The sequence below is a fragment of the Lethenteron reissneri genome, chromosome 14 (assembly GCF_015708825.2).
Source record: "Lethenteron reissneri isolate LAM-NWPU_2019-01 chromosome 14, ASM1570882v1, whole genome shotgun sequence".
In the NCBI taxonomy this organism is placed as follows: domain Eukaryota; kingdom Metazoa; phylum Chordata; class Hyperoartia; order Petromyzontiformes; family Petromyzontidae; genus Lethenteron; species Lethenteron reissneri.
Window position 1 is genome coordinate 12,622,963 of NC_083792.1, and position 9,918 is coordinate 12,632,880.

At 47.2% G+C, this 9,918-nt stretch overlaps 1 protein-coding gene across 1 annotated transcript in view; it reads right to left on the bottom strand.

Moving 5' to 3' along the window:
* Positions 1-7,633, bottom strand: part of LOC133342410 (neutral alpha-glucosidase C-like) — a 30,076-nt gene extending 22,443 nt beyond the window's left edge. Inside the window, 6 exon segments of the mRNA XM_061551576.1 lie at positions 2,313-2,376; positions 3,184-3,357; positions 3,904-4,031; positions 4,947-5,055; positions 5,495-5,560; positions 7,392-7,633. Of these exon segments, the coding sequence (XP_061407560.1) occupies positions 2,313-2,376; positions 3,184-3,357; positions 3,904-4,031; positions 4,947-5,055; positions 5,495-5,560; positions 7,392-7,408 (558 nt within the window). The 5' untranslated portion in view covers positions 7,409-7,633.
* Positions 7,634-9,918: the final 2,285 nt, after the last annotated feature.

Genomic DNA, 9,918 nt, shown 5'->3' on the forward strand with positions numbered 1-9,918 from the left:
TTGAAATATTTTTCAGAGACACCGATTTATCTTGATCTGTGAAGTATATTGGAGACAATTTAAAAGATAAAAGAAAAGCTTCGTGTCGTTTGGATGGATAAACACCCATAAACTCTTAACACAGCAGAAAATGTATCCCTCGGGCAATTATAGAAAGCAAATTGGAATTCAAATGAACTAACTAGTCAAGTGAAGGTAGGATAATCAGAAAATGCTTTCCCGAGTAAAGCCCATTGAGCCCAGGAGCTCGTTTCTAGTTGTGACTCGGCCAGCAGACATCAAAGCATTCCACAAATGCTTTCGGTTACTGAATTTGATCATGAAAGAAGCATTCCTTAATATTTGTTTTCATTATCTGTCAATACATCCATAATAGTATTGATGATGATGGTGATGATGATGATGGAGATGGAGATGACAACCTTCCCGTCGTCTCCACTGTTGCGTGCTCATCACAAACCTGGCGATCGAACGCCAAACAATACCACCACCACCACCACCAAACAATACCGCCACCACCACCACCAACAAACAATACCACCACCACCAAACAATACCGCCACCACCACCACCACCACCAAACAATACCACCACCACCACCACCACCAAACAATACCACCACTACCACCAAACAATACCGCCACCACCACCACCAAACAATACCACCACCACCACTACCACCACCAAACAATACTGCCAACGTGCCCGTCAATGCCGTCGCCGCACACATGCTGCTGAATGGAAAGATCCCTTCAGACCGGCACGCAAGAGAGCGAGTGAAGGCAACAACTCCACCAATCATCAGCACCGACAATAGCCTTGTCATCCCCCCTCACTGAAAAAGAAGCCATTGATGCCATGAAAGCCACCGCATCAGGAAAGGTCGCAGGATTAGACAGGATTTATCCGGAGTTCATGAAACACCTTGGTCGAAAAGGATGCCGCTGGCTGGCTAGATTGTTTTCCGACATAATGGCCTCAGGCAAAATAAACAAAATGGTCATTGCCATTCCAAAGCCTGGAAAATCAACCGCAAACCCAAATAACTTCCACCCCATATTCCTGCTTACTACGGTGTACAAACTCCTGGAGAGGATGCTACCGACCCGTATGTCACCAATCTTCGAGGAGGCTATACCAACTGAACAGGCTGGTTGCCGCCACGGCCGCAACACATGCGACCAAGTGCTGGCACTCACCATGCACAATGAAGCTGGCTACCAGCGCAAGAACATCACAGGAGCTGCTTTCATCGACCTATCAGTGGCCTATGACACGGTATATGGTGGGAGGGCCTCACGAGCATCGCTCCTCAGCAGCTCCGCCGCGATGGCGCGCGTGCGAGGGATTACTGCAAGGCCATCAGAAATCTAAACCTCCCAATAAACAAAGGACATTTCCATGCCACCACCGCACAGGTGGCTCAAATCCAGACAACCTTTCTGGCAATATGCAAACAGCCTCCATGACGACGACAAGACCACCGAAGCACGATGGAGGGAATCCTCGGCAAACAACAACCCGCTGCAGAAATCCATCATCAGTGACCCCACAATCCTCCAACCGGGATCTGACCTATCGAGGAAGATCTGGTCCTCCTTGAATCGGATGCGGACACACTCCATAGAAGATGTGGGGACACTGTCTCTATGAATGGAAAATTAACGAGAGCCCAGTTTGTGACTGTCGAGCGACATCTCAGACCGTGCAACATGTCGTGAACGACTGCCCAATCAGATCATTCAACGCGGCTACTCCTGAAGCAGTCGAATGGATATTAAATATAGACATCAATTTATAATCAATTGCAATTCCCTAAAAATTCCATACGAAAGAAGAAATATTGATGATATAATAAACATCTTAATACATCATTAATGTATTTAATATGAAATAAACACAGTTAAATACATAAACAAGAACACAATTAAAATGAACACAATAATATTTCAATACGTACGTTTCAGTACGTATGAAGATTTTACGAACACTGTATTGTAATTCTGCAATCCCTCAATGGGTATCTTTAGCGAGCACTCACAACCAGCCAATCACAACCGGCCAATCACAACCAGCCACTCACTTCATGTATCAGATAATTCAGGCCAGACCACGGCCTCTCAAAAAAACAAACTTGTATTTTGGAAAAGAGAATGTTATTGCCGATTTTCATCATGGTTATCATGGTTGTCTACGTACGGTGCGAAAGACGTTCAACATACATATAACATACATGAAGTTATGAGCAGCATGACAGGCGTCTTTAAATAAATCAGTAGTGGTAAGATCAGTGTTACTCAAACATCACTTGCCTCCGTTGCTTTTGGGTCGTCATTTGCTTTTGCTTGTGTCTCCACACCGCTTACCCCAACAGCACTAAAAACACAAAGTGTAAAAGCTCATATATAAAAGAGAAGAGAAATGCAACGGTCTATTTGTAAGTCAGATGAAATAGCACAACAATAAAGGCATTCTGGCCTCACACTGTGCCGAAAAAGCACACTGCAGCATTGATAAAGTGGGGGTGGCGGGGGGAAATATTTCCATCGGGAGCACAAACGAACCACAGTGCAGAAGGGGGAATATTAGCGGGTGGCACACATCTGCTGAAAATTCCGCCAGCCGATCGAATCACCAAGTGTAGAGTGGGGATGAAAACATAAAAATAGAATGAGCGTGGGCCTATAAGGATAATGATTAAAATAAACGTCCAGCCAATTCCACCAATGGACGGAGGCCTCCTTACGGCACGTGGAACATAACAGCTTTATTTTAAAACCGTGCTTCACCACACCGGGCAGTGCAGGTTGGAAAAGGACTGCTGCCAAACCCACCCTCTCACAGCCAGTCCCTGAACTAGTTCAGATATCAGGAGCCACGAATCAGGCTACAGTCTCCGTGTACCACTGTACCACTGCTTCACAACAGATCGATACAAACAAACACCGAAACACTTCTTTTTGGTTCTTTCGGTAAAGTCACGTATAAGGGAAGTAATAAAATAATAAAAATAAAACATAATAATTCTCACGACGGCTGCTTGCGTTGTGGCCGAAACGTCGTGAGAATTATTGTTTTATTTTTATTATTTTATTACTTCCCTTCTACGTGACTTTACCGAAAGAACCAAGAAGATGAATCCCTGCAGTCACGAAAGCTTTAAACCGAAACACTTCATCATACCGTTCCGGTCTCTCTTGAAGAACCTCAAAATGCAGCAGACCCTGCGGGTTGAGACTCACAAACGGATGGCCAGCGAGACGAACTTCTGCCTGGAAGGGGGCGGCCGTGACGACTACGCTCACTTCCCCGGCACCCAGTGTCACTCTCTTCTCGTCCACAGATTCCTCAGTCCATCTTCCGCCGAGGGAGAGCACAGGTCACAGAGGGGAGGGCGTTTTGTATGCTACGTCTATACCGCTGTGCTCTGCGCGTGAACGTCCATGCCGCAGCGGTATTCTGTCCAGTAAATAACAATGCCCTTTTACTAGGTATGGAATAATTATATTATAATTGTTATGATGATATACTGCTTTAATTCAATGATTTTAATCGATTCTTACACTCATAACATAGGCAACAAATTACGTAAGAATCGATGATTAACTATTAGTGTAAATTACGAGCAAATGATAAGCTGTCAAATCTAGACGCACGGTGCAAACTAAATTGTACCAAAGGGGAAAAAAGTTATACATTCTGGGAACAAACGGCAAGCATGAATCACGGCAATTCATAGGATCAATGGGGAGGTAGCTATAGCATTACACATCTACGAGTTCAGAATCAGAATTTCTATTTATTCTGGAAGAATCCGATGAGCTATGAAGCTCTTTTTTCACAGATGTCCAGTCGAGGCGAGAAAGCCTCACTGCGTCTCAAAAGGTGACAGCGGTGCGGTACCTCTGGGTGTCCGGCTCTGCCAGCAGGACATCTGGGACCTGGTACCGTGGCCGTAGGGGGCGCGTCTCGTTGATCCGCACACGCACGACGCCGTCCCGCAGAGAGGACACCTCGAGGCCCAGCTCGCTCTACGCCACGGGGCACAGCACGCGCGAGACTGGGCACTTTTAAACATCCACTTCATTGGATGTATGTGTAGTGGAATAGCGCTGGCTGCTGCCAGAAAAGGGGATCTGCGGCGTACGGCAGTCCTGACGTCAGCAGGCCATGACAGACACGAGAGGGGGATCGAGGGGAAAGGTCACAGAAGGGGCCCACCGGGAACCTGTTGGAAGGTTCCAGAAAGGGGGCGTGGCCACGTGACAGTATAAGAGGGGCCGCTGTGGGGGACCTCGTGGCTGTTGTTGTAGTGGGATCCCCGTGGTGCCGCTCAAGTCCTTCGTCCACCGTCCTTCTCGTCGTCTTCACCGTCCTTCTCGTCGTCGTCTCCGTCTCTACCACCTCGGGGCGCCGCCAGTCAGGCAGCCTACCAACTGTCCTGGCTGAGTAGCGTCGCCGATAACAGACGAACTAAATATTAAGTGTGTGGATCCCGATGATGCTCGTTAATAAAGAACTGCCTCCAAGTCTTATCGTCTCCGAGTTAGTCACTACATATGTATGTTGACCTTCTTTCGCACCGTACGTAGTCAACCATGCTAATCGGAGGTGCGGGGAAAGGACAACAAACTTAACACACAAAAACAGAAAGAAATTAGTTTTTGATCTAGATTTAAAAGTGCATAACTTTATTGGCTTCTTAATATTGGAAGGAAGAGCGTTCCAGACGGCCGCAGAAGCTCATTTGAAAGCACACGATGCAGTGACCGTCTTGTTCGATGGTTAGCTAAAAGCCATTGCTGCGAGGATGACCGGAGTATTAAAGCTCGCAGACGCTCAACCACCTTCCAACCAAACCGAAAATATGAATCTCAAGGAGTTAATTTGTCTCAGCCACTGGGCTTGGAATGTCCTAAACTCCAGGCTTTCTCGGTGCACCATACCTCGTTTCCTTGATGCAGAAGTGGGAAGAGGGCATTTTTGTCCGTGAGAATTCGTCGGCCAATGTCGACTCTGTATGGGCAGACTCCTTGCTCAAGTGCCCTCTGCCGTCTGTGCAAAGTTAAAGCCATTTAATTATACAATAGTAATGATCATGAGGTGAGATACTGCCTGATGGCCACTTGACAGTTCACAGCCCATTGTGAATCTACTGCCGGTTGAAGGCCTCGCCGCGCCATGTTATCATCATGGAGGTTGTTTCTATCGCCCTTCACCACACTGGTGAGTGCGGGCTGATAAAGGGGCGAGTGGCGTCCAATATCCGGCTCAAGATAGCACTGGCCACGGCTGACGACGTTAGCCGTGGCGAGAAATCCATCAACACACAACGCGTGCCACACCGCGCCGTCACTCCGCCCATGTGACCATTTAAAACACGAAACAAGAGACGTGAGACACATCGAGCGATACACGTTGTTGCTGCAAAAGAATCGTGACGATTTCTCAATTGAAAGTGGAACGTCTTTGACTGAACCCGTTTGAGTCATACCTGCAAAAAGCGCTGTCCTGCCAAGTCTTGAACGTTTTGGATTGCGAAGCCTCTTCCTCCACGGTTCTGTGTACACACAAACATCGATCACACGCCGAGCGCATTGCTCTGAGCGCACGCCACTTAGCCAGCTTTCAAATATATTCTCTTTGGTTTTTTCGGTAAAGTAACGTAGGGTAAAAAATAACATACATTAGAAATGAAGACAACTACATTTTTTCATTTTTAATTTCTTTTATTTTTCACCTACGTGACTTTACCGAAAAACCAAAGAGTATGGATCTTTGTAGTCACGAAAACTTCAAATCTAGAATCCAAATATATTATTTGATTATTTCGACCTCCAGTTCATTCCTAAATACAATAATTACAATACTGCAGTGTTACTGAACACATGGTCAGCTCAATATAGACGTGCATGCTGAGCAATGATACAAAGACCCTACAAAGTAGAGTAGAAATAACAGAAATGTGTCTTGTTGACAATGTAAATAAAATGCATGGACAGACACAAACAAGATGTGTGACAAGTGTATGAAGGTCCAGCAGGTACAGAACGAACACTTAAGCATATTAGAGATAGATACAAGAAAAATGTTATGGACATGTAATGTAAAAACAAGAGACTTGAATATAAATGTTCCTTTGACTGTGAAAATAAGAGATTACTCCAAGCAGACAGTGGGGAAGACGGTTTGAACGATCGTATGCAGTCTCTGAACCGACACACCGGCTGGCATGCAGTATACGTGAAGAAACACCGTGTACTGAACATGCAAATACTGTTCCCGCAGCCTGGAGGCAAAACACACTAAACGCCTGGGAGTTTCTTCTTTGCAATGCGGCTACCAACAGCAGCAATGGGGAGACAAATGCGGCCGTGAGTGGTATTCTGCCCACCATCTCAAGTCAATGTAGGCGCTGCACTGCCTCCTTGATGAGTGATCTACAACACAAGTTGCCCAGTCAGTCGGTAAGCCGGAATGGAAGATATTTCAATGAATGTTAGTTGTAGCTCTAACTGCATGCCTGTAAAAGTATTGTGTTTTATAAGATGTTTAGCGAGCTGAGCGTATCACGCTACAATGTGCAATCAGTTGTGTTGTACACGTGGCTTGTCCGTGTTGTATGTGTACATAGGTCGTACATGTGCATTGCACGCGTGCAGAGCGATGTCTTGGGCGTGTACACGTGTGTGTGTGTCCCGTGTACATGCGGAATACCATAAACAGTATGGTGCATCACATGCGCAAAGTGCAGAATGGCGTAACATAAGTAGGGCGTGGGCAGTTCACGTCGCTGGGATGATGGCCTATGGTCTATAATAAGGGGCGCCACGGTGGGCAGATGTTAACTACCTCGCCAGGGATACAGGAGGCCATGGGTTCGATCCCGACCCTGGCGCCTGCTGTATATTTGGAGTGTGCATGTTCTCTCTCTCCGTGGTCGTGTGGATTTTTCTCCGGGTCCTCTGGTTTTCCCTCCACAGTTACAAACATGCGTTTAGAATATTTGGCTGATATACATTTTTACATAAGCCACTGCGTTTAGCTATTGTGACCAGATCGTTACTGAAAAGGAGCTAAACAGAACCGTATAGCCCAGTGGCCCTTATCTGGTAAAATAATAAAAATATATACTTTAATAGTTTTAGTTTATAATAACGAAATGTCAGCCAAGGCCATGATCGTGTCCGATCAAACACGTCCACCGCAGAGACGGAACGATGAAATCAGCTCGTGTGAAGGTGCTAGGCGGAGTATTGCAAGGCGCGATGGTGAGATGTGGCCGCGACCTCGGGAGAAGTCCTTAAACCCAGCAGTGGGTTGACCACAGCCGCTTATGGTGGTGCATGATGGTGCATGCAGCGCGCGTGTTGCGAGTCAACAACACTCACGCCTCTCCGACTTCCATGTGGCAACTGGGATTTAAGACGCGAGGCTTCCAGGGAACAACGCTTCAGCACCACGGTGGCTGTGGACAGTGCCTACAGGTCCGGGCCGAACACACACTGCGGCTCCCTGAACACGAGCGAGTGTGATCGCTGTGCCGTAGCAACACAACGAGTACAACTTGTACGCGACCGTGCTCGCTCGCTCGTCGCGGGGCCCCACGCGTTTCTTCCTGTTACCCGCTTGGCTGTCGTCAGAACCATTTCCGCAATTTCACTTTCCGTTTCGCAGACGTCAAAACCCCGCCACGCGCCGCCGTCGCCGCAAGAGGACAGCAGAGTCCGCGCTACAGTCGCCGACCTGGGCTTGTTGTTGGTGTGTGTGTGTCTCTCTCTATTCACGACAACACAATCACCTCTGGCCACGCACGGCCCCAAGACAGATGTCAATCCACTACTGGGCGATTGTCTCCCCACGCTGCCCGGCCCCGTGGTGGTGGTTGTTTGACTATACTTCACCACGCTGGTCACTCTGTGCGGGTTGGGGAAGGTGGGGAGTATAAAGGTTGATTACATATTTGAGTACAATAATGGATCTTGGTGCAATGCCCTCTGCTTACAACGTGGCCCCGACGTAGCCTGCAACACCTGTTCTGCATACACCTCACCCAAGCACTGCCCAGGCTTATACTTGCAGAGATTCGGAGATAAACACAAAGCTTGGTGCGTTCCGAGTGATGCTGTCAATGGCGCTTTTCAACTGTCCTCTTATTGCGACTAAATCATCGTGAGGCTAAGAATTCGCTCAGGCCATATGAATGTGGAGTTTTCATCACTCGACTCCTAAAAGGTATACACCACTGGTAGATTGCCTTTGCTGCTTAATATAACGCTTAATTTGAGGTTCTCAGGTTTTGGTATCTCATTTCCCGAGTTTACCACTGTTGTGATTGGTTTACTGCAAGTGTCCTGTATTTGTGGTGTTCTCCTATATGGCCTCTTGTTGCAGCAGCCCCTTTTGCCCACTTCAGCAATTGTTTCTTGCTGTGGTTGTCCCACCTGATGACGGACGCTTGTGTTGCGCCCGAAACGTCGTGATTTAATTTGTCTTATACCTACGCGACTTTACCGAAAGAACCAAAGAGTATTCTCTGGATTATAAGACGCACCAGAAAGTAAGACACCCCCCAAACTTGCCTCGATGTCTGTAGAAGATTGATCACAGATACCGACCGGATTCTACGGCGCACCTTCGACTGTTGCTTCGAAATATGGGGGAGGCGGAGCGGCAAAGTGCATCTTACAATCCGGAAAATATGGTGACTCATTTGTTTTGAGAATTTAAAAAAAACTTGACCCAAAAATCCTCCCAGATCTACATTTCGGGCTTGAAACAAAAGATGAGCACGATCCATGGCTGATTTTTTTTTTTGGGGGGGGGGTCAGATCGCGTGAGTAAAACAAATGTGTGTCGTAAACCCTTCATCCACCCGACACAGGCAACTGATGAAGTTGTATACGTGATGACCACACGTGCCGATCTTTGACTGCTTCGGCAGCACCACCGCCGCGGTGTGATGTTGGGGGACGATGTCAGAGCGTTTAACAACGGCGGTGCGGACGTGTAGCTGAAGATGACCCGTCTCCCCGGGTCCATTTGAACATGTAACCGCAGGCGCAACTAACGAGGCACAATTATGCTTGTGTAAGGTGTGTGAATGACTGCCTTGAACGACCATCTCATTATGCGTGCGAAATGTAATGGTTCAGATCATTAAGCTTATTTGACCATTATGGTTATGTAAGTTACATTCTAATTTGTTCGCTCAATTACCGTAATTATGTTCGGATAATGTAAGTTGCATAATTGTATATGCCTACGGAAAGGTGTAATGTGCTCGGTTCCCATATGTGAAGAATTAGGTTAAATAGCAATAAAAGTATTTTTTATTCAACCACATCGGTCAGCTCCTCCATGCCTGCTTTGCGAACAGCGAAGCCTCATCGGGGTTCTCACAAGCGGTGCATTTTCTCTCCCTGTAGAAGACACTTCAATACCCGAATGGTTGAGACCATTTTTGGCATGGTGCTGCAGATATATATTTATATATAACCAGCTTCTCGGCCACAACGAAGTGGAAATTTCCACCCTGAGTCCAGTTGACTCGCGCACGCAGTGGCGTGGCTCAAGAGCGCGCAGGCGGTGCAACTGCTCCCGGGTCACGTGTGCAGTGACACGCCCGACACGGCAGACTTCAACACAGAGGAGTCTTCTTTTCCTCGGGCACGAGACGCACGGTCTTCAAGGAGTCCCTTCACTCCAAGCGTGTCGAGCTCTCGCGTACCCCCCCCCACCCCTCGTCCCCACCACTTATACAGGGTGCTTAAAAACGTTTAACACTTATATGGGACTATCGTTTTCCATGGAAAAAGAACGGATAATACACTGTAACAGGATCACGAATGTGATGTTAATAGCTTCACAAAGTCAGTCACTACCACTTGCTCGCCATCATTGTCAACACGTGCCTGG